Source organism: Oncorhynchus gorbuscha, linkage group LG09 (genome assembly GCF_021184085.1).
Source record: "Oncorhynchus gorbuscha isolate QuinsamMale2020 ecotype Even-year linkage group LG09, OgorEven_v1.0, whole genome shotgun sequence".
Lineage (NCBI taxonomy): Eukaryota > Metazoa > Chordata > Actinopteri > Salmoniformes > Salmonidae > Oncorhynchus > Oncorhynchus gorbuscha.
Genome location: NC_060181.1, coordinates 98,748,307 through 98,774,690, shown reverse-complemented (window position 1 = coordinate 98,774,690; position 26,384 = coordinate 98,748,307). Strand labels below are relative to the sequence as shown.

Genomic DNA, 26,384 nt, shown 5'->3' with positions numbered 1-26,384 from the left:
GGCCAGGCTGAAACTAGCGAGATTACAGGCAACGACTGAGAAGGAGGATTAAAACTCCCTAACATGTAATTATATCAAGAAGCCTTTATAACCACCCTAATAGGCTCTCTCTTTAGTGAGAACTCTAATAGGCTCTCTCTTTAGTGAGAACTCTAATAGGCTCTCTCTTTACTGAGAACTCTAATAGGCTCTCTCTTTACTGAGAACTCTAATAGGCTCTCTCTTTATTGAGAACACTAATAGGCTCTCTCTTTACTGAGAACTCTAATAGGCTCTCTCTTTAATGAGAACTCTAATAGGCTCTCTCTTTATTGAGAACACTAATAGGCTCTCTCTTTACTGAGAACTCTAATAGGCTCTCTCTTTACTGAGAACTCTAATAGGCTCTCTCTTTACTGAGAACTCTAATAGGCTCTCTCTTTACTGAGAACTCTAATAGGCTCTCTCTTTACTGAGAACTCTAATAGGCTCTCTCTTTACTGAGAACTCTAATAGGCTCTCTCTTTACTGAGAACTCTAATAGGCTCTCTCTTTACTGAGAACTCTAATAGGCTCTCTCTTTACTGAGAACACTAATAGGCTCTCTCTTTATCCGAGAACTGTAATTGGCCAATCTGGGTGGACATGGAGGAAGAACTTAATGCCCCATTTGGAGATTCAGATTATTTGAGTCAACAAAAAGTGGCACTGCAGAATTCAAAAATGTCACATACAAACAAAATATATGGAGTCAGATTCAAAAGACTTTACTTTTCCTGACAAGCTCTGCTTCAATAAGGAACAAGCCTACATTGAAAATAGGGACACGTGGTTTTCTGGAAAGAGTGGTATAGAAAGGGGATAGAGAACATTGGTACAGATAACCAAGAAAACACCTTTACCTCTTTTGAAGAACTAAGGTCCAAGTAGAATTTACAGAAAGAACACTGAGATATCTCCAGTTTATAGATTGTAATGTTTAAGGTAGGACAAAAACAACAACAAATCCCCTGTACATTCTGATACAAGTGTTAAGATAGAAATCCATAGGAACATATAGCCACCTGATAGGTGGAATTAATGCACGGGCCTAAAGGACATATGGGAAAAAGACCTGGAGGTAACTAATATAACAGATGCTCCTCCCTATGAGAGATGCCCGGTCCAAGATGATAACATTTAAAGTGTAGTAGAGATGCTCCTCCCTATGAGAGATGCCCGGTCCAAGATGATAACATTTAAAGTGTAGTAGAGATGCTCCTCCCTATGAGAGATGCCCGGTCCAAGATGATAACATTTAAAGTGTAGTAGAGATGCTCCTCCCTATGAGAGATGCCCGGTCCAAGCTGATTACATTTAAAGTGTTCAATAGGATTCAATGGACTCCGAGGTTGAACAGAATAGGTTTGAATGAATCCAGTCTATGCTGGAGATGTCAGGCGCGTACAGGTGACATGATATATGTTCTGTGACTGTCTAAGCTTGGATACCTTTTGGCGGAAGGTAATGGAAAAGATTGGGGATATACCTGGGTACCACAATACCTGCAAATCCTGGTTTTGCCATTACTGAATATCACTAACGATATTGATAGACTGAGAAGCTCATGTTTAAACTGGCTAAAAGTTGCTCTAATCACAGCCAGTCATATTGAGATACTGGAGGGAGGAGGACAGCCAAAAGAGTCATATTGAGACACTGGAGGGAGGAGCACAGCCAAAAGAGTCATATTGAGACACTGGAGGGAAAAGGACACCCAAAAGAGTCATATTGAAAAAAGTGGCTGGCTGGGCGTGTCTGTGCGGCCCAGCTACCCATTGAAAAAGAGTGGCTGGCTGGGTGTGTCTGTGCGGCCCAGCTACCCATTGAAAAGAGTGGCTGGGTTTGTCCCGGTTTCGACTGGCACTGTATATTAATGTCTGCCAAGTTATTGTTTAGTGCTAAATGTAACTCAATTGCATTGTTATGTCGTGAAAGGAAGCAAAAACTAACATTACTAAAAAATAAACAAATTAAGAAATAGAGACCGGAATATTACTGAACAAAACTATAAACACAACATGTAAATTGTTGGTCCCATGTTTCATTGGTCCCATGTTTCATTGGTCCCATGTTTCATTGGTCCCATGTTTCATTGGTCCCATGTTTCATTGGTCCCATGTTTCATTGGTCCCATGTTTCATTGGTCCCATGTTTCATTGGTCCCATGTTTCATTGGTCCCATGTTTCATTGGTCCCATGTTTCATTGGTCCCATGTTTCATTGGTCCCATGTTTCATGAGCTGAAATAAAAGATCCCACAAATGTTCAATGAGCACAAAAAGCTCATTTCAGTCAAAATTGGGGCACACATTTCTTTACATCTCAGTTAGTCAGCATTTCTCATTTGCCAAGATAATCCAGGTGTGGCATATCAAGAAGCTGATTAAACATCATGATCATTACACAGGTGCACCTTGTGTTGGGGACAATAAAAGGCCACTCTAAAATGTGCCTTTTTGCCACACAAAACAACGCTACAGAGGTCTCAAGTTGAGGGAGCGTATAATTGGCATGCTGACTACAGGAACATCCAGCAGAGCTGTTGCCAGATAATTGAATCTTAATTTATCTACCATAAGCCGCCTCCAATGTCATTTTAGAGAATTTGACAGTACGTCTAATAGGCCTCACCACTGCAGACCGACCATGTGTAACCACTCAAGCCAGGACCTCCAGATCAGGCTTCTTCATCTGCAGGAGTGTCTGAGACCAACCATCCGGACAGCTGATGAAACTGTGGGATTGTCTGAGACCAACCATCCGGACAGCTGATGAAACTGTGGGATTGTCTGAGACCAGCCACCAGGACAGCTGATGAAACTGTGGGTTTGCACAAGCAAAGCATTTCTGCACAAACTGTCAGAAACCGTCTCAGGGAAACTGCGTACTCGTCGTCCTCACCAGGGTCTTGACCTGACTGCAGTTCGGTGTCGTAACCGACTTTAGTGGGCAAATGCTCACCTTCGATGGCCACTGGCATGCTGGAGAAGTGTGCTCTTCACAGATGATTCCCTGTTTGTACTGGGCAGAACTGTACCAGGCAGACAGCTTGTAATGGGTCGTATGGGCAAGCGTTTTGCTGATGTCAACGTTGTGAACAGAGTGCTCCTAGGTGGTGGTGGGGTTATGGTATGGACAGGCATAAGCTACTGACAACACACACACTTTTATCAATGGTAATTTGAAAGCACAGAGACACCATGGCGAGATCCTGAGGCCCATTGTTGTGCCATTACCTCATGTTTCAGCATGATAATACACGGCCCCATGTCGCAAGGATCTGGACACAATTCCTGGAAGTTGAAAATGTCCCAGTTCTTCCATGGCCTGCATACTCACCAGAAACTCATTGAGTGTAGTTGGGATGCTCTGGATCGACGTGTACGACAGCGTGTTCCAGTTCCTGCCAATATCCAGCAACTTCGAACAGCCATTGAAGAGGAATGGGACAACATTCCACAGGCCGCAATCAACAGCTGGATCAACCCTATGCGAAGGAGATGTGTCACCCTGCATCAGGCAAACGGTGGTCACACCAGATACTGACTGGTTTCAACGAGGTAAATGGTGGTCACACCAGATACTGACTGGTTTTCACGAGGTAAATGGTGGTCACACCAGATACTGACTGGTTTTCACGAGGTAAATGGTGGTCACACCAGATACTGACTGGTTTCCATGAGGTAAATGGTGGTCACACCAGATACTGACTGGTTTTCACGAGGTAAATGGTGGTCACACCAGATACTGACTGGTTTCCACGAGGTAAACGGTGGTCACACCAGATACTGACTGGTTTCAATGAGGTAAATGGTGGTCACACCAGATACTGACTGGTTTTCACGAGGTAAATGGTGGTCACACCAGATACTGACTGGTTTCCATGAGGTAAATGGTGGTCACACCAGATACTGACTGGTTTTCACGAGGTAAATGGTGGTCACACCAGATACTGACTGGTTTTCACGAGGTAAATGGTGGTCACACCAGATACTGACTGGTTTCCATGAGGTAAATGGTGGTCACACCAGATACTGACTGGTTTTCACGAGGTAAATGGTGGTCACACCAGATACTGACTGGTTTTCACGAGGTAAACGGTGGTCACACCAGATACTGACTGGTTTCCATGAGGTAAATGGTGGTCACACCAGATACTGACTGGTTTTCACGAGGTAAATGGTGGTCACACCAGATACTGACTGGTTTCCACGAGGTAAACGGTGGTCACACCAGATACTGACTGGTTTTCACGAGGTAAATGGTGGTCACACCAGATACTGACTGGTTTTCACGAGGTAAATGGTGGTCACACCAGATACTGACTGGTTTTCACGAGGTAAATGGTGGTCACACCAGATACTGACTGGTTTCCATGAGTTTAAATGGTGGTCACACCAGATACTGACTGGTTTTCACGAGGTAAATGGTCTGTCTGTAGTGACACCTCTAGCTATGAACTATTATGTAACATAGCTCTAATATGGTTGGATACATATTACAATTATATACATATTACATCTGTATACATACTACAAGTATATACAGTTGAAGTCAGAAGTTACACCTTAGCCAAATACATTTAAACTCCGTTTTCAGTGAGTTTAACTCAGTGATCAGTTAGGATCACCACTTTATTTTAAAGTACAGCTCCCGCTCAGCCCAGTCAAAACTGTTCGCTGCTCTGGCCCCCCCCCCCTTTAAGATTTAGATGCACTATTGTAAAGTGACTGTTCCACTGGATGTCATAAGGTGAATGCACCAATTTGTAAGTCGCTCTGGATAAGAGCGTCTGCTAAATGACTTAAATGTAAATGTAAATGTAAGAATGTGAAATGTCATGACTTCCAGCGTTTCAGGAATCACAGAAATATGTCTCCAAGTGGAAGGAGAAAGTTCTTATTGGTTATAAGAAATTATAGCGAATACATTGTGAAAATAAAGTAAAGATTAACGCCAGAAGAATCAAAATAGTAAAGGTTGGATCGAAGCTCACAAAAACGGAGGCCTCGAGGATGGCGCCTTCTTAAATCACCATAGAGATGGGAATGCTGGACTTCTCGTCTGAAGACAGTCAGTCAGACAGGTTTAATACATCTACTAGGGCTGTGAACGTGAAAACGTTTAAACAAAGTTGGGATCTTTAACATGCAGAAAAATCCTAACCTAAACCCAAAATGCAAATCACAGTGCAGTTATCACAAAAACAGGAAATAATGTGTCACAGCCTAACTCAGCGATAGGCTATGAAAGGCCTGGAGGAAGTTGTGTAATTTAAAGACTCGGCAGGAAGAAATAAGACAGCAAACACCATAGTGGGTCAATTTCTACAACAACTAAAAGCTTTGACGAGTGAGGCTAAACTTCTGCTCCTGTCCACTGTGAACAGTGTGAAGCCAACCCATACACATGTTTAGATGTCCTGTCTACTGACCCAAACCGTTGCTGAGACCCAAACCGTTGCTGAGACCGTTGCTGAGACTCAGACCGTTGCTGAGACCCAGACCGTTGCTGAGACCGTTGCTGAGACCGTTGCTGAGACCCAGACCGTTGCTGAGACCCAGACCGTTGCTGAGACCCAGACCGTTGCTGAGACCCAGACCATTGCTGAGACCGTTGCTGAGACCCAGACCGTTGCTGAGACCCAAACCATTGCTGAGACCCTGACCGTTGCTGAGACCCAGACCGTTGCTGAGACCCAGACCGTTGCTGAGACCGTTGCTGAGACCCAGACCGTTGCTGAGACCGTTGCTGAGACCCAGACCGTTGCTGAGACCCAGACCGTTGCTGAGACCGTTGCTGAGACCCAGACCGTTGCTGAGACCGTTGCTGAGACCCAGACCGTTGCTGAGACCCAGACCGTTGCTGAGACCCTAAACCGTTGCTGAGACCCAGACCGTTGCTGAGACCCAGACCGTTGCTGAGACCCAGACCATTGCTGAGACCCAGACCGTTGCTGAGACCCAGACCGTTGCTGAGACCCAGACCGTTGCTGAGACCCAGACCGTTGCTGAGACCGTTGCTGAGACCCAGACCGTTGCTCAGACCGTTGCTGAGACCCAGACCGTTGCTGAGACCGTTGCTGAGACTCAGACCGTTGCTGAGACCGTTGCTGAGACCCAAATCGTTGCTGAGACCCAAACCGTTGCTGAGACCCAAACCGTTGCTGAGACCCAGACCGTTGCTGAGACCGTTGCTGAGACACAGACTGTTGCTGAGACTCAGACCGTTGCTGAGACCCAAACCGTTGCTGAGACCCAAACCGTTGCTGAGACCGTTGCTGAGACCCAGACCGTTGCTGAGACCCAAACTGTTGCTGAGACCGTTGCTGAGACCCAGACCGTTGCTGAGACCGTTGCTGAGACCGTTGCTGAGACCCAAACCGTTGCTGAGACCCAGACCGTTGCTGAGACCCAGACCGTTGCTGAGACCCAGACCGTTGCTGAGACCGTTGCTGAGACCCAGACCGTTACTGAGACCCAAACCGTTGCTGAGACCCTGACCGTTGCTGAGACCGTTGCTGAGACCAAGACCGTTGCTGAGACCCAGACCGTTGCTGAGACCGTTGCTGAGACCCAGACCGTTGCTGAGACCCAGACCGTTGCTGAGACCGTTGTTTAAAGACTCGGCAGGAAGAAATAAGACAGCAAACACCATAGTGGGTCAATTTCTACAACAACTAAAAGCTTTGACGAGTGAGGCTAAACTTCTGCTCCTGTCCACTGTGAACAGTGTGAAGCCAACCCATACACATGTTTAGATGTCCTGTCTACTGACCCAAACCGTTGCTGAGACCCAAACCGTTGCTGAGACTCAGACCGTTGCTGAGACCCAGACCGTTGCTGAGACCGTTGCTGAGACCGTTGCTGAGACCCAGACCGTTGCTGAGACCCAGACCGTTGCTGAGACCCAGACCGTTGCTGAGACCGTTGCTGAGACCCAGACCGTTGCTGAGACCCAAACCGTTGCTGAGACCCTGACCGTTGCTGAGACCCAGACCGTTGCTGAGACCCAGACCGTTGCTGAGACCCAGACCGTTGCTGAGACCGTTGCGGAGACCCAGACCGTTGCTGAGACCGTTGCTGAGACCCAGACCGTTGCTGAGACCCAGACCGTTGCTGAGACCGTTGCTGAGACCCAGACCGTTGCTGAGACCGTTGCTGAGACCCAGACCGTTGCTGAGACCCAGACCGTTGCTGAGACCCTAAACCGTTGCTGAGACCCAGACCGTTGCTGAGACCCAGACCGTTGCTGAGACCCAGACCGTTGCTGAGACCCAGACCGTTGCTGAGACCCAGACCGTTGCTGAGACCCAGACCGTTGCTGAGACCCAGACCGTTGCTGAGACCCAGGCTGAGACCCTGAGACCGTTGCTCAGACCGTTGCTGAGACCCAGACCGTTGCTGAGACTCAGACCGTTCCTGAGACCGTTGCTGAGACCCAAATCGTTGCTGAGACCCAAACCGTTGCTGAGACCAAAACCGTTGCTGAGACCCAGACCGTTGCTGAGACCGTTGCTGAGACACAGACCGTTGCTGAGACCCAAACTGTTGCTGAGACCGTTGCTGAGACCCAGACCGTTGCTGAGACCCAAACCGTTGCTGAGACCGTTGCTGAGACCCAAACCGTTGCTGAGACCCAGACCGTTGCTAAGACCCAGACCGGTGCTGAGACCCAGACCGTTGCTGAGACCGTTGCTGAGACCCAGACCGTTGCTGAGACCCAGACCGTTGCTGAGACCCAGACCGTTGCTGAGACCGTTGCTGAGACCCAGACCGTTGTTGAGACCCAGACCGTTGCTGAGACCGTTGCTGAGACCCAGACCGTTGCTCAGACCGTTGCTGAGACCCAGACCATTGCTGAGACCGTTGCTGAGACTCAGACCGTTGCTGAGACCGTTGCTGAGACCCAAATCGTTGCTGAGACCCAAACCGTTGCTGAGACCCAAACCGTTGCTGAGACCCAGACCGTTGCTGAGACCGTTGCTGAGACACAGACCGTTGCTGAGACTCAGACCGTTGCTGAGACCGTTGCAGACCGTTGCTGAGACCCAAACCGTTGCTGAGACCCAAACCGTTGCTGAGACCGTTGCTGAGACCCAGACCGTTGCTGAGACCCAAACTGTTGCTGAGACCGTTGCTGAGACCCAGACCGTTGCTGAGACCCAAACCGTTGCTGAGACCCAAACCGTTGCTGAGACCCAGACCGTTGCTGAAACCCAGACCGTTGCTGAGACCCAGACCGTTGCTGAGACCCAGACCGTTGCTGAGACAGTTGCTGAGACTCAGACCGTTGCTGAAACCGTTGCTGAGACCCAAACCGTTGCTGAGACCCAAACCGTTGCTGAGACCCAAACCGTTGCTGAGACCCAAACCGTTGCTGAGACCCAGACCGTTGCTGAGACCGTTGCTGAGACCCAAACCGTTGCTGAGACCCAAACCGTTGCTGAGACCCAAACCGTTGCTGAGACCCAGACCGTTGCTGAGACCGTTGCTGAGACCCAGACCGTTGCTGAGACCGTTGCTGAGACCCAGACCGTTGCTGAGACCCAAACCGTTGCTGAGACCGTTGCTGAGACCCAGACCGTTGCTGAGACCCAAACCGTTGCTGAGACCGTTGCTGAGACCCAGACCGTTGCTGAGACCGTTGCTGAGACCCAGACCGTTGCTGAGACCGTTGCTGAGACCCAGACCGTTGCTGAGACCCAAACCGTTGCTGAGACCATTGCTGAGACCCAGACCGTTGCTGAGACCCAGACCGTTGCTGAGACCCAGACCGTTGCTGAGACCGTTGCTGAGACCGTTGCTGAGACCCAGACCGTTGCTGAGACCGTTGCTGAGACCCAGACCGTTGCTGAGACCCAAACCGTTGCTGAGACCATTGCTGAGACCCAGACCGTTGCTGAGACCCAGACCGTTGCTGAGACCCAGACCGTTGCTGAGACCGTTGCTGAGACCGTTGCTGAGACCCAGACCGTTGCTGAGACCCAGACCGTTGCTGAGACCCAGACCGTTGCTGAGACCGTTGCTGAGACCCAGACCGTTGCTGAGACCCAAACCGTTGCTGAGACCCTGACCGTTGCTGAGACCCAGACCGTTGCTGAGACCCAGACCGTTGCTGAGACCCAGACCGTTGCTGAGACCGTTGCGGAGACCCAGACCGTTGCTGAGACCGTTGCTGAGACCCAGACCGTTGCTGAGACCCAGACCGTTGCTGAGACCGTTGCTGAGACCCAGACCGTTGCTGAGACCGTTGCTGAGACCCAGACCGTTGCTGAGACCCAGACCGTTGCTGAGACCCTAAACCGTTGCTGAGACCCAGACCGTTGCTGAGACCCAGACCGTTGCTGAGACCCAGACCGTTGCTGAGACCCAGACCGTTGCTGAGACCCAGACCGTTGCTGAGACCGTTGCTGAGACCCAGACCGTTGCTCAGACCGTTGCTGAGACCCAGACCGTTGCTGAGACTCAGACCGTTCCTGAGACCGTTGCTGAGACCCAAATCGTTGCTGAGACCCAAACCGTTGCTGAGACCCAAACCGTTGCTGAGACCCAGACCGTTGTTGAGACCGTTGCTGAGACACAGACCGTTGCTGAGACCCAAACTGTTGCTGAGACCGTTGCTGAGACCCAGACCGTTGCTGAGACCCAAACCGTTGCTGAGACCGTTGCTGAGACCCAAACCGTTGCTGAGACCCAGACCGTTGCTGAGACCGTTGCTGAGACCCAGACCGTTGCTGAGACCGTTGCTGAGACCCAGACCGTTGCTGAGACCCAGACCGTTGCTGAGACCGTTGCTGAGACCGTTGCTGAGACCCAGACCGTTGCTGAGACCCAGACCGTTGCTGAGACCGTTGCTGAGACCCAGACCGTTGCTCAGACCGTTGCTGAGACCCAGACCATTGCTGAGACCGTTGCTGAGACTCAGACCGTTGCTGAGACCGTTGCTGAGACCCAAATCGTTGCTGAGACCCAAACCGTTGCTGAGACCCAAACCGTTGCTGAGACCCAGACCGTTGCTGAGACCGTTGCTGAGACACAGACCGTTGCTGAGACTCAGACCGTTGCTGAGACTCAGACCGTTGCTGAGACCCAAACCGTTGCTGAGACCCAAACCGTTGCTGAGACCGTTGCTGAGACCCAGACCGTTGCTGAGACCCAAACTGTTGCTGAGACCGTTGCTGAGACCCAGACCGTTGCTGAGACCCAAACCGTTGCTGAGACCCAAACCGTTGCTGAGACCCAGACCGTTGCTGAGACCCAGACCGTTGCTGAGACCCAGACCGTTGCTGAGACCCAGACGGTTGCTGAGACAGTTGCTGAGACTCAGACCGTTGCTGAAACCGTTGCTGAGACCCAAACCGTTGCTGAGACCCAAACCGTTGCTGAGACCCAAACCGTTGCTGAGACCCAAACCGTTGCTGAGACCCAGACCGTTGCTGAGACCGTTGCTGAGACCCAAACCGTTGCTGAGACCCAAACCGTTGCTGAGACCCAAACCGTTGCTGAGACCCAGACCGTTGCTGAGACCGTTGCTGAGACCCAGACCGTTGCTGAGACCGTTGCTGAGACCCAGACCGTTGCTGAGACCCAAACCGTTGCTGAGACCGTTGCTGAGACCCAGACCGTTGCTGAGACCCAAACCGTTGCTGAGACCGTTGCTGAGACCCAGACCGTTGCTGAGACCGTTGCTGAGACCCAGACCGTTGCTGAGACCGTTGCTGAGACCCAGACCGTTGCTGAGACCCAAACCGTTGCTGAGACCATTGCTGAGACCCAGACCGTTGCTGAGACCCAGACCGTTGCTGAGACCCAGACCGTTGCTGAGACCGTTGCTGAGACCCAAACCGTTGTTGAGACCCAGACCGTTGCTGAGACCCAGACCGTTGCTGAGACCCAGACCGTTGCTGAGACCCAGACCGTTGCTGAGACCGTTGCTGAGACCCAGACCGTTGCTGAGACCGTTTGCTGAGACCCAGACCGTTGTTGAGACCCAGACCGTTGCTGAGACCCAGACCGTTGCTGAGACCGTTGCTGAGACCCAGACCGTTGCTGAGACCCAGACCGTTGCTGAGACCGTTGCTGAGACCCAGACCGTTGCTGAGACCCAAACCGGTGCTGAGACCGTTGCTGAGACCCAGACCGTTGCTGAGACCCAGACCGTTGCTGAGACCCAGACCGTTGCTGAGACCCAGACCGTTGCTGAGACCCAGACAGTTGCTGAGACCCAGACCGTTGCTGAGACCGTTGCTAAGACCCAAACCGTTGCTGAGACCCAGACCGTTGCTGAGACCCAGACCGTTGCTGAGACCATTGCTGAGACCCAAACCGTTGCTGTCAGCAGCATTGTGCATTAAAATATTAATTATATTAAATTATGATTTTATCTCTCGACGATTTAAACATGCCTAACATCTACAAAAATGTGGTCCTTCAACACCATTTCCCTTCATAGGGAACAACAAAGGGGAAATGGTATGGTGGCCTTTTGGGATAATCTGGTCAAAAGTAGTGCACTATATAGGGAGTAGGTGGCCATTTGGGATAATCTGGTCAAAAGTAGTGCACTATATAGGGAGTAGGTGGCCATTTGGGATAATCTGGTCAAAAGTAGTGCACTATATAGGGAGTAGGTGGCCATTTGGGATAATCTGGTCAAAAGTAGTGCACTATATAGGGAGTAGGTGGCCATTTTGGACTCCGACCCCATTCCATCTCCTCTCTTGGCATGTCGTCTGGAGTTTTACTGCTCTACCTCATCAGCTACTATCAGGAGGCCACCATTTCGTCATGGAGAGACCATCCCAAATATTGCTGATATGGTTTGTTTTGGAGTTGCTGTGGGGTCCTGGTATGCTGCTGATAGAGGAAGAAAAGACTTTTCCACCGCATTAAGTCACCATTTTCTCAGTGACCGGAGGGAGAGACTGTCAAGAAGAGAAAATGGTGTCAACAGCCTGTGGAAAGGAGTGATAAATTATCATATTCAACATGGCTGACATTTTCAGCTTTAGCTTATCCTTTAGACCAGGGTTATTCACCCGTTACCCTACGAGGCAGGGGTATTCAACCGTTACCCTACGAGGCAGGGGTATTCACCCGTTACCCTACGAGGCAGGGGTATTCACCCGTTACCCTACGAGGCTGGGGTATTCACCCGTTACCCTACGAGGCAGGGGTATTCACCCGTTACCCTACGAGGCAGGGGTATTCAACCGTTACCCTACGAGGCAGGGGTATTCAACCGTTACCCTACGAGGCAGGGTTATTCAACCGTTACCCTACGAGGCAGGGGTATTCAACTGTTACCCTACGAGGCAGGGGTATTCAACTGTTACCCTACGAGGCAGGGGTATTCAACTGTTACCCTAAGAGGCAGGGTTATTCAACTGTTACCCTACTAGGCAGGGGTATTCAACTGTTACCCTACGAGGCAGGGGTATTCAACTGTTACCCTACGAGGCAGGGGTATTCAACCGTTACCCTACGAGGCAGGGGTATTCACCCGTTACCCTACGAGGCAGTGGTATTCACCGTTACCCTACGAGGCAGGGTTATTCAACCGTTACCCTACGAGGCAGGGGTATTCACCCGTTACCCTACGAGGCAGGGTTATTCACCCGTTACCCTACGAGGCAGGGGTATTCAACCGTTACCCTATGAGGCAGGGTTATTCACCCATTACCCTACGAGGCAGGGTTATTCACCCGTTACCCTACGAGGCAGGGGTATTCAACCGTTACCTTACGAGGCAGGGGTATTCACCCGTTAACCTACGAGGCAGGGTTATTCACCCGTTACCCTACGAGGCAGGGTTATTCACCCGTTACCCTACGAGGCAGGGGTATTCAACCGTTACCCTACGAGGCAGGGGTATTCAACCGTTACCCTACGAGGCAGGGGTATTCAACCCGTTACCCTACGAGGCAGGGGTATTCCCGTTACCCTACGAGGCAGGGGTATTCAACCGTTACCCTACGAGGCAGGGGTATTCAACCGTTACCCTACGAGGCAGGGGTATTCAACCGTTACCCTACGAGGCAGCGGTATTCAACCGTTACCCTACGAGGCAGGGGTATTCAACCGTTACCCTACGAGGCAGGGGTATTCAACCGTTACCCTACGAGGCAGCGGTATTCAACCGTTACCCTACGAGGCAGGGGTATTCAACCGTTACCCTACGAGGCAGGGGTATTCACCCGTTACCCTACGAGGCAGGGGTATTCAACCGTTACCCTACGAGGCAGGGGTATTCAACCGTTACCCTACGAGGCAGGGTTATTCAACCGTTACCCTACGACGCAGGGGTATTCAACCGTTACCCTACGAGGCAGGGGTATTCAACTGTTACCCTATGAGGCAGGGGTATTCAACTGTTACCCTACGAGGTAGGGTTATTCAACTGTTAACCTACTAGGCAGGGGTATTCAACTGTTACCCTACGAGGCAGGGGTATTCAACTGTTACCCTACGAGGCAGGGGTATTCGACCGTTACCCTACGAGGCAGGGGTATTCACCCGTTACCCTACGAGGCAGCGGTATTCAACCGTTACCCTACGAGGCAGCGGTATTCAACCGTTACCCTACGAGGCAGGGGTATTCAACCGTTACCCTACGAGGCAGGGGTATTCAACCGTTACCCTACGAGGCAGCGGTATTCAACCGTTACCCTACGAGGCAGGGGTATTCAACCGTTACCCTACGAGGCAGGGGTATTCAACCGTTACCCTACGAGGCAGCGGTATTCAACCGTTACCCTACGAGGCAGGGTTATTCAACTGTTACCCTACTAGGCAGGGGTATTCAACGGTTACCCTACGAGGCAGGGGTATTCAACAGTTACCCTACGAGGCAGGGGTATTCGACCGTTACCCTACGAGGCAGGGGTATTCACCCGTTACCCTACGAGGCAGCGGTATTCAACCGTTACCCTACGAGGCAGCGGTATTCAACCGTTACCCTACGAGGCAGGGGTATTCAACCGTTACCCTACGAGGCAGCGGTATTCAACCGTTACCCTACGAGGCAGGGGTATTCAACCGTTACCCTACGAGGCAGGGTTATTCAACCGTTACCCTACGACGCAGGGGTATTCAACCGTTACCCTACGAGGCAGGGGTATTCAACTGTTACCCTATGAGGCAGGGGTATTCAACTGTTACCCTACGAGGTAGGGTTATTCAACTGTTAACCTACTAGGCAGGGGTATTCAACTGTTACCCTACGAGGCAGGGGTATTCAACTGTTACCCTACGAGGCAGGGGTATTCGGGTTACCCTACGAGGCAGGGGTATTCACCCGTTACCCTACGAGGCAGCGGTATTCAACCGTTACCCTACGAGGCAGCGGTATTCAACCGTTACCCTACGAGGCAGGGGTATTCAACCGTTACCCTACGAGGCAGGGGTATTCAACCGTTACCCTACGAGGCAGCGGTATTCAACCGTTACCCTACGAGGCAGGGGTATTCAACCGTTACCCTACGAGGCAGGGGTATTCAACCGTTACCCTACGAGGCAGCGGTATTCAACCGTTACCCTACGAGGCAGGGTTATTCAACTGTTACCCTACTAGGCAGGGGTATTCAACTGTTACCCTACGAGGCAGGGGTATTCAACAGTTACCCTACGAGGCAGGGGTATTCGACCGTTACCCTACGAGGCAGGGGTATTCACCCGTTACCCTACGAGGCAGCGGTATTCAACCGTTACCCTACGAGGCAGCGGTATTCAACCGTTACCCTACGAGGCAGGGGTATTCAACCGTTACCCTACGAGGCAGCGGTATTCAACCGTTACCCTACGAGGCAGGGGTATTCAACCGTTACCCTACGAGGCAGGGGTATTCAACCGTTACCCTACGAGGCAGCGGTATTCAACCGTTACCGTTAATCCGGAGCCTGTTGCTTTTCTGTTGTACCTGATCATTAATTACACCCACCTGGTGTCCCAGGTCTAAATCAGTCCCTGATTAGAGGGGAATCACCCACCTGGTGTCCCAGGTCTAAACCAGTCCCTGATTAGAGGGGAATCACCCACCTGGTGTCCCAGGTCTAAATCAGTCCCTGATTAGAGGGGAATCACCCACCTGGTGTCCCAGGTCTAAACCAGTCCCTGATTAGAGGGGAATCACCCACCTGGTGTCCCAGGTCTAAACCAGTCCCTGATTAGAGGGGAATCACCCACCTGGTGTCCCAGGTCTAAACCAGTCCCTGATTGGAGGGGAATGACCCACCTGGTGTCCCAGGTCTAAACCAGTCCCTGAGTAGAGGGGAATCACCCACCTGGTGTCCCAGGTCTAAACCAGTCCCTGATTGGAGGGGAATCACCCACCTGGTGTCCCAGGTCTAAATCAGTCCCTGATTAGAGGGGAATCACCCACCTGGTGTCCCAGGTCTAAATCAGGCCCTGATTAGAGGGGAATCACCCACCTGGTGTCCCAGGTCTAAACCAGTCCCTGATTAGAGGGGAATCACCCACCTGGTGTCCCAGGTCTAAACCAGTCCCTGATTGGAGGGGAATGACCCACCTGGTGTCCCAGGTCTAAACCAGTCCCTGAGTAGAGGGGAATCACCCACCTGGTGTCCCAGGTCTAAACCAGTCCCTGATTGGAGGGGAATCACCCACCTGGTGTCCCAGGTCTAAATCAGTCCCTGATTAGAGGGGAATCACCCACCTGGTGTCCCAGGTCTAAATCAGGCCCTGATTAGAGGGGAATCACCCACCTGGTGTCCCAGGTCTAAATCAGTCCCTGATTAGAGGGGAATCACCCACCTGGTGTCCCAGGTCTAAATCGGTCCCTAATTAGAGGGGAATCACCCACCTGGTGTCCCAGGTCTAAACCAGTCCCTGATTAGAGAGGAATCACCCACCTGGTGTCCCAGGTCTAAATCAGTCCCTGATTAGAGGGGAATCACCCACCTGGTGTCCCAGGTCTAAATCAGTCCCCGATTCGAGGGGAATCACCCACCTGGTGTCCCAGGTTTAAATCAGTCTCTGAATAGAGGGGAATCACCCACCTGGTGTCCCAGGTCTAAATCAGTCCCCGATTAGAGGGGAATCAGTCCCCGTTTAGAGGGGAATCAGTCCCTGATTAGAGGGGAATCACCCACTGATTTGGATAAAATAGTCTGTTAAATGGAAAATGATTATTATACTTTGGGTAGGGTGCCATTGGCCATAGGGTTCTGGTTAAAAGCAGTGCACTATATAGGGGATAGGGTGACATTGGGTTCTGGTTCAAATTAGTGCAATATATAGGGGATAGGGTGCCATTGGCCATTGGGTTCTGGTTAAAAGTAGTGCACTATATTTAACTAGGCAAGGGTTCTGTTAAGAACTCATTTAACTTATTTAAGAACTCATTCTTATTTACAATGACCCTACACCGGCCAAACCTGGACGTCTCTGGGCCAATTGTGAGCCGCCCTATGGGACTCCCAATCACGGCCGGTTGTGATACAGCCTGGAATGGAACCGGGGCCTTAGACTGCTGTGATACAGACTGGAATGGAACCAAGGCCTCAGAACCAGGGCCTTAGACTGCTGTGATACAGACTGGAATGGAACCGGGGCCTTAGACCACTGGGATAGAGCCTGGAATGGAACCTGGGCCTTTGAACCAGGGCCTTAGACCGCTGTAATACAGCCTGGAATGGAACCGGGGCCTTAGACCACTGGGATAGAGCCTGGAATGGAACCTGGGCCTTTGAACCAGGGCCTTAGACCGCTGGGATAGAGCCTGGAATGGAACCTGGGCCTTTGAACCAGGGCCTTAGACCGCTGGGATACAGCCTGGAATGGAACCAGGGCTTTAGAACCAGGGTCTTAGACCGCTGCAGACTGGAATGGAACCAGGGCCTTAGCCAGGGTCTTAGCTGCTGGATGCAGCCTGGAATGGAACCAGGGCCTTAGAACCAGGGTCTTAGACCGATGTGATACAGACTGGAATGGAACCAGGGCCTTAGAACCAGGGTCTTAGACCGCTGTGATACAGACTGGAATGGAACCAGGGCCTTAGACCGCTGGGATAGAGCCTGGAATGGAACCTGGGCCTTTGAACCAGGGCCTTAGACCGCTGGGATACAGCCTGGAATGGAACCAGGGCTTTAGAACCAGGGTCTTAGACCGCTGTGGTACAGACTGGAATGGAACCAGGGCCTTAGAACCAGGGTCTTAGACCGCTGGGATGCAGCCTGGAATGGAACCGGGGCCTTAGACCACTATGATACAGACTGGAATGGAACCAGGGCCTTGGACTGCTGTGATACAGCCTGGAATGGAACCAGGGTCTTAGAACCGGGGCCTTAGACTGCTGTGATACAGCCTGGAATGGAACCAGGGTCTTAGAACCGGGGCCTTAGACTGCTGTGATACAGCCTGGAATGGAACCAGGGTCTTAGAACCGGGGTCTTAGACTGCTGTGATACAGCCTGTAAAGGAACCGGGGTCTTAGAACCGGGGCTTTAGACCGCTGTGGTGCAGACTGGAATGGAACCAGGGTCTTAGAACCAGGGTCTTAGACCGCTGGGATGCAGCCTGGAATGGAACCGGGGCCTTAGACCACTATGATACAGACTGGAATGGAACCAGGGCCTTGGACTGCTGTGATACAGCCTGGAATGGAACCAGGGTCTTAGAACCGGGGCCTTAGACTGCTGTGATACAGCCTGGAATGGAACCAGGGTCTTAGAACCGGGTCTTAGACTGCTGTGATACAGCCTGTAAAGGAACCGGGGTCTTAGAACCGGGGCTTTAGACTGCTGTGATACAGCCTGGAATGGAACCAGGGTCTTAGAACCGGGGCCTTAGAACCAGGGCCTTAGATTGCTGTGATACAGCCTGTAAAGGAACCGGGGTCTTAGACCGCTGTGATACAGCCTGGAATAAAACCGGGGCCTTAGAACCAGGGCCTTAGACCGCTGTGATACAGCCTGGAATGGAACCGGGGTCTTAGAACCAGGGTCTTAGACCGCTGTGATACAGACTGGAATGGAACCAGGGCCTTAGAACCAGGGTCTTAGACCGATGTGATACAGACTGGAATGGAACCAGGGCCTTAGAACCAGGGTCTTAGACCGCTGTGATACAGACTGGAATGGAACCAGGGCCTTAGGGGGATAGAGCCTGGAATGGAACCTGGGCCTTTGAACCAGGGCCTTAGACCGCTGGGATACAGCCTGGAATGGAACCAGGGCTTTAGAACCAGGGTCTTAGACCGCTGTGGTACAGACTGGAATGGAACCAGGGCCTTAGAACCAGGGTCTTAGACCGCTGTGATACAGCCTGGAATAAAACCGGGGCCTTAGAACCAGGGCCTTAGACCGCTGTGATACAGCCTGGAATGGAACCAGGGCCTTAGAACTCTTAGACTGCTGGGATGGCCTGGAACCAGGGCCTTAGAACCAGGGTCTTAGACCGCTGTGATACAGACTGGAATGGAACCAGGGCCTTAGAACCAGGGTCTTAGACCGCTGTGATACAGACTGGAATGGAACCAGGGCCTTAGACTGCTGGGATAGAGCCTGGAATGGAACCTGGGCCTTTGAACCAGGGCCTTAGACTGCTGGGATACAGCCTGGAATGGAACAGGGCTTTAGAACCAGGGTCTTAGACCGCTGTGATACAGACTGGAATGGAACCAGGGCCTTAGAACCAGGGTCTTAGACCGCTGGGATGCAGCCTGGAATGGAACCGGGGCCTTAGACCACTATGATACAGACTGGAATGGAACCAGGGCCTTGGACTGCTGTGATACAGCCTGGAATGGAACCAGGGTCTTAGAACCGGGGCCTTAGACTGCTGTGATACAGCCTGGAATGGAACCAGGGTCTTAGAACCGGGGCCTTAGACTGCTGTGATACAGCCTGGAATGGAACCAGGGTCTTAGAACCGGGGTCTTAGACTGCTGTGATACAGCCTGGAATGGAACCGGGTCTTAGAACCGGGGCTTTAGACCGCTGTGGTACAGACTGGAATGGAACCAGGGTCTTAGAACCAGGGTCTTAGACCACTGGGATGCAGCCTGGAATGGAACCGGGGCCTTAGACCACTATGATACAGACTGGAATGGAACCAGGGCCTTGGACTGCTGTGATACAGCCTGGAATGGAACCAGGGTCTTAGAACCAGGGTCTTAGACTGCTGTGATACAGCCTGGAATGGAACCAGGGTCTTAGAACCAGGGTCTTAGACTGCTGTGATACAGCCTGTAATGGAACCAGGGTCTTAGAACCAGGGTTTAGACTGCTGTGATGCAGCCTGGAATGGAACCAGGGTCTTAGAACCAGGGCCTTAGATTGCTGTGATACAGCCTGTAAAGGAACCGGGGTCTGTGTGATACAGCCTGGAATGGAACCAGGGCCTTAGAACCAGGGCCTTAGACCGCTGTGATACAGCCTGGAATGGAACCAGGGTCTTAGAACCAGGGTCTTATGTGATACAGACTGGAATGGAACCAGGGCCTTAGAACCAGGGTCTTAGACTGTGATACAGACTGGAATGGAACCAGGGCCTTAGAACCAGGGTCTTAGACTGCTGTGATACAGCCTGGAATGGAACCAGGGTCTTAGACCGCTGGGATACCTGGAATGGAACCTGTCTTAGAACTGGGCCTTAGACCGCTGTGATACAGCCTGGAATGGAACCAGGGCTCTTAGAACCAGGGTCTTAGACCGCTGTGGTACAGACTGGAATGGAACCAGGGCCTTAGAACCAGGGTCTTAGACCGCTGTGATACAGCCTGGAATGGAACCGGGGCCTTAGAACCAGGGCCTTAGACCGCTGTGATACAGCCTGGAATGGAACCAGGGTCTTAGAACCGGGGCCTTAGACTGCTGTGATACAGCCTGGAATGGAACCAGGGTCTTAGAACCGGGGTCTTAGACTGCTGTGATACAGCCTGGAATGGAACCGGGGTCTTAGAACCAGGGTCTTAGACCGCTGTGATACAGACTGGAATGGAACCAGGGCCTTAGACCACTGGGATAGAGCCTGAAATGGAACCTGGGCCTTTGAACCAGGGCCTTAGACCGCTGGGATACAGCCTGGAATGGAACCAGGGCTTTAGAACCAGGGTCTTAGACCGCTGTGGTACAGACTGGAATGGAACCAGGGCCTTAGAACCAGGGTCAGCCTGGAATGGAACCAGGGCCTTAGAACCAGGGTCTTAGACCGCTGTGGTACAGACTGGAATGGAACCAGGGCCTTAGAACCAGGGTCTTAGACCGCTGGGATGCAGCCTGGAATGGAACCGGGTCCTTAGACCACTATGATACAGACTGGAATGGAACCAGGGCCTTGGACTGCTGTGATACAGCCTGGAATGGAACCAGGGTCTTAGAACCGGGGCCTTAGACTGCTGTGATACAGCCTGGAATGGAACCAGGGTCTTAGAACCAGGGTCTTAGACTGCTGTGATACAGCCTGTAAAGGAACCGGGGTCTTAGAACCGGGGCTTTAGACCGCTGTGGTACAGACTGGAATGGAACCAGGGTCTTAGAACCAGGGTCTTAGACCGCTGGGATGCAGCCTGGAATGGAACCGGGGCCTTAGACTGCTGTGATACAGCCTGGAATGGAACCGGGGTCTTAGAACCGGGGCTTTAGACCGCTGTGGTACAGACTGGAATGGAACCAGGGTCTTAGAACCAGGGTCTTAGACCGCTGGGATGCAGCCTGGAATGGAACCGGGGCCTTAGAACCAGGGCCTTAGACCACTATGATACAGACTGGAATGGAACCAGGGCCTTGGACTGCTGTGATACAGCCTGGAATGGAACCAGGGTCTTAGAACCGGGGTCTTAGACTGCTGTGATACAGCCTGTAAAGGAACCGGGGTCTTAGAACCGGGGCTTTAGACTGCTGTGATACAGCCTGGAATGGAACCAGGGTCTTAGAACCGGGGCCTTAGAACCAGGGCCTTAGATTGCTGTGATACAGCCTGTAAAGGAACCGGGGTCTTAGACCGCTGTGATACAGCCTGGAATAAAACCGGGGCCTTAGAACCAGGGCCTTAGACCGCTGTGATACAGCCTGGAATGGAACCAGGGCCTTAGAACCAGGGTCTTAGACCACTGGGATGCAGCCTGGAATGGAACCAGGGCTTTAGAACCAGGGTCTTAGACCGATGTGATACAGACTGGAATGGAACCAGGGCCTTAGAACCAGGGTCTGACCGATGTGATACAGCCTGGAATGGAACCAGGGTCTTAGAACCAGGGTCTAAGACTGCTGTGATACAGCCTGGAATGGAACCAGGGTCTTAGAACCGGGGATCCTGGAATGGAACCAGACTTTAGAACTTAGTGATACAGCCTGGAATGGAACCAGGGTCTTAGAACCAGGGTCTTAGACCGCTGTGGTACAGACTGGAATGGAACCAGGGTCTTAGAACCAGGGTCTTAGACCGCTGGGATGCAGCCTGGAATGGAACCGGGGCCTTAGACCACTATGATACAGACTGGAATGGAACCAGGGCCTTGGACTGCTGTGATACAGCCTGGAATGGAACCAGGGTCTTAGAACCGGGGCCTTAGACTGCTGTGATACAGCCTGGAATGGAACCAGGGTCTTAGAACCGGGGTCTTAGACTGCTGTGATACAGCCTGTAAAGGAACCGGGGTCTTAGAACCGGGGCTTTAGCTTTAGACTGGAATGGAACTGTCTTAGATGGGATGCAGCCTGGAATGGAACCAGGGTCTTAGACCACTATGATACAGACTGGAATGGAACCTTACTGCTGTGATACAGCCTGGAATGGAACCAGGGTCTTAGATTAGCTGTGTGATACAGCCTGGAATGGAACCAGGGTCTTAGAACCAGGGCTTAGATGCTGTGATACAGCCTGTAAAGGAATAAAACCGGGATACCTTAGAAACCAGGGCCTTAGACCGCTGTGATACAGCCTGGAATGGAACCGGGGTCTTAGAACCAGGGCCTTAGACCGCTGGGATACAGCCTGGAATGGAACCGGGGTCTTAGAACCAGGGTCTTAGACCGCTGTGATACAGCCTGGAATGGAACCGGGGTCTTAGAACCAGGGTCTTAGACAGCTGTGATACAGCCTGGAATGGAACCGGGGTCTTAGAACCAGGGTCTTAGACCGCTGTGATACAGCCTGGAATGGAACCGGGGTCTTAGAACCAGGGCCTTAGACCGCTGTGATACAGCCTGGAATGGAACCGGGGTCTTAGAACCAGGGCCTTAGACCGCTGGGCCACTCAGGAGCCATGTCAAGGCTGAACACTAAATGTGTAGAATTAAAGCTTCCTGAAGCCTCTCGACTCTCAGAAGTAAAAAAAAAAAAAAAGTATTATCTTTACCATCATGGTAGTAAGTTGGACGACATTTGAATGTTCTCTGAGGAGGCTCCTGACAGGAGATAGGCCTCCAGCACTTTCAACCAAAGCGGCACTAGGATCTAGGGTAGATCAGAGCCTTTTCTGAATATCCGATCTCAGTATGGCCTATAATACCAGGCTTTCACCATCCATCAGATCAATAACCTATCAATAGACCCCATGTATGGATGACAGGCATTGTTGCTGTTGCTTGCCAATATCATATTCTCAGTGCCGATGTAATGTCTTGACTTGAGATGACACGGCTAGACATTCATTCACAGGGCATGGTCAACAGATTAATATTAATTAATAAAAGCAGGCACATTGTGAAATTGCAGTAACAGTGTATATACTGTATATACTGCACTCTATACCATCTACTGTATCTTGCCTATGCCGTTCTGTACCATCACTCATTCATATATCTTTATGTACATATTCTTTATCCCTTTACACTTGTGTGTATAAACTAGGAGTTTTGTAATTGTTAGCTAGATTACTCGTTGGTTATTACTGCATTGTCGGAACTAGAAGCACAAGCATTTCGCTACACTCGCATTAACATCTACTAACCATGTGAATGAGACAAATAAAACTCGATTTGATTTACTAACTAGGGCTAGTTAGCTATAGGAAGGGAGATGGGGAACTCTAAATATATTTTCCAATTAGATCATATGGAAATGAATTAGTGTGCATGTATATTTATTTAATCGATTTGAATCAACTAGCTGGGTAAATGGAGGTGAAGGAGACTTACCAGTAACAGGACTGAGGAGCAGGATGATGTACAGCCCCAGTGACAGCGCCGACATTGGGCACAGGACTGCCATGGCTGCTGGGGTCATTTGGGACGGGCGGTTTCTCCAAAAACTCCGTAAACTAATGTTAAACGAATACATTCGCCCGGATCAAATCCAACATAATCCACATAAAATAGAACGGGATGATTCAAATGTTTCCCAGCTTTAATAGTTGATATTGACGAGGAACTTAACTAGATAATTACCTAACCGTGATTGTCCAATAGAAGGTCCCCAGGCAGAGCAACAACAAATGGAATCTCATTTCATCTAGTAAAATAGCTACCGTTGTCTGTATACTTTCTTATCACCTAACTAGCTACCTTATTCTTATTAAATTGCCTAAACGTTGTAGGGTTTGAATCGACACGGAGTCTCCACTGTAACTTAACTGTGCTACATATTGAGTTGTCATCGCATTCAACGAGAAAAATCCGATTTTAATGCAGCTCCAGTAACCTCACGTTTCCTAGTGGCCGTCTGGACAAGACAAGTCTTTTGGCTGGGTGGCACTGTCATACGGCTTTTCTGCCATTTCAATAGGCGATTTAAGCAGGTATATTCTACTAGCAAGTTATCACAAAATTGATGATCCTACTTGTTTTCCCAAAAAAAGATATATATTCCCGATCAAATCCGCTTGATATCCATCCATAATGGACAAGTTGTGTTCTGCCTGTTGTAAATGTGTCCATACTGTAAAGCCAGGCTGACTAGGCGGGTGGGCAGGGAAGCCCCTCGCCACGGAACAGGGAGGGCCGGCTGGGGGTGGGGTCGGACCGGGAAGACATGTTTCCATTTGCGGAGGTTTTCCAGACAGACGAGCAATGGACAGAGGGGTTCGCCTGAGCATGATCAGTACAAACACGTTTTGGAGCGTTGCAGATAGATTTGTATACAGCCATAATATGTAGATTGCCATAACATGTATACAGTTGTAATGTGTATACAGTTGTAATGTGTATACAGTTGTAATATATACAGTTGTAATGTGTATACAGTTGTAATATATACAGTTGTAATATATACAGTTGTAATGTGTATACAGTAATATATACAGTTGTAATGTGTATACAGTTGTAATATATACAGTTGTAATGTGTATACAGTTGTAATATATACAGTTGTAATATATACAGTTGTAATGTGTATACAGCCATAATATATACAGTTGTAATGTGTATACAGTTGTAATGTGTATACAGTTGTAATATATACAGTTGTAATGTGTATACAGCCATAATATATACAGTTGTAATATGTATACAGTTGTAATGTGTATACAGCCATAATATATACAGTTGTAATGTGTATACAGCCATAATATATACAGTTGTAATATGTATACAGTTGTAATGTGTATACAGCCATAATATATACAGTTGTAATGTGTATACAGTTGTAATATATACAGTTGTAATGTGTATACAGCCATAATATATACAGTTGTAATGTGTAAACAGTTGTAATATATACAGCCATAATATATACAGTTGTAATTTGTATACAGTTGTAATATATACAGCCATAATATATACAGTTGTAATGTGTATACAGCCATAATATATACAGTTGTAATGTGTATACAGCCATAATATATACAGTTGTAATGTGTAAACAGTTGTAATGTGTATACAGCCATAATATATACAGTTGTAATGTGTATACAGTTGTAATATATACAGTTGTAATGTGTATACAGCCATAATATATACAGTTGTAATGTGTATACAGTTGTAATATATACAGTTGTAATATGTATACAGTTGTAATGTGTATACAGTTGTAATATATACAGCCATAATATATACAGTTGTAATGTGTATACAGCCATAATATATACAGTTGTAATGTGTATACAGCCATAATATATACAGTTGTAATGTGTATACAGCCATAATATATACAGTTGTAATGTGTAAACAGTTGTAATGTGTATACAGCCATAATATATACAGTTGTAATGTGTATACAGTTGTAATATATACAGCCATAATATATACAGTTGTAATATGTATACAGTTGTAATGTGTATACAGTTGTAATGTGTATACAGCTATAATGTATACAGTTGCAATGTGTATACAGCCATAATATATACAGTTGTAATGTGTATACAGTTGTAATATGTATACAGTTGTAATGTGTATACAGCTGTAATGTATACAGTTGCAATGTGTATACAGCCATAATATATACAGTTGTAATGTGTATACAGTTGTAATATATACAGTTGTAATATGTATACAGTTGTAATGTGTATACAGTTGTAATGTGTATACAGCTATAATGTATACAGTTGCAATGTGTATACAGCCATAATATATACAGTTGTAATATGTATACAGTTGTAATGTGTATACAGTTGTAATATATACAGTTGTAATATATACAGTTGTAATATGTATACAGTTGTAATGTGTATACAGTTGTAATATATACAGCCATAATATATACAGTTGTAATGTGTATACAGTTGTAATATATACAGCCATAATATATACAGTTGTAATGTGTATACAGTTGTAATATATACAGCCATAATATATACAGTTGTAATATGCATACAGTTGTAATGTGTATACAGTTGTAATATATACAGCCATAATATATACAGTTGTAATATGTATACAGTTGTAATGTGTATACAGTTGTAATGTGTATACAGCTATAATGTATACAGTTGCAATGTGTATACAGCCATAATATATACAGTTGTAATATGTATACAGTTGTAATGTGTATACAGTTGTAATGTGTATACAGCTATAATATGTATACAGCTATAATATATACAGTTGCAATGTGTATACAGTTATAATATATACAGTTATAATATGTATACAGCTATAATATATACAGTTGCAATGTGTATACAGCCATAATATATACAGTTGCAATGTGTATACAGCCATAATATATACAGTTGCAATGTGTATACAGTTGTAATGTGTATACAGCCATAATGTGTATACAGCTGTAATATATACAGTTGCAATGTGTATACAGTTGTAATGTGTATACAGCCATAATATATACAGTTGTAATGTGTATACAGCCATAATGTGTATACAGCCATAATATATACAGTTGTAATGTGTATACAGCCATAATATATACAGTTGTAATGTGTATACAGCTATAATATATACAGTTGTAATGTGTATACAGTTGTAATATATACAGCCATAATCTTTACAGTTGTAATGTGTATACAGT

At 49.0% G+C, this 26,384-nt stretch overlaps 1 protein-coding gene across 1 annotated transcript in view; it reads right to left on the bottom strand.

The window, feature by feature from the left end:
* The window catches only part of LOC124044489 (bone morphogenetic protein receptor type-2-like), a 94,709-nt gene extending 70,835 nt beyond the window's left edge, over positions 1–23,874 (bottom strand). Inside the window, exons 1-2 of the mRNA XM_046364118.1 lie at positions 23,372–23,874; positions 23,123–23,244 (exon numbers count right to left, since the gene is read on the bottom strand). Coding sequence (XP_046220074.1) covers positions 23,123–23,244; positions 23,372–23,430 — 181 coding nt within the window. The 5' untranslated portion in view covers positions 23,431–23,874. The remainder of the gene's footprint in view (positions 1–23,122; positions 23,245–23,371) is intronic.
* Between the last annotated feature and the right edge of the window lie 2,510 nt (positions 23,875–26,384).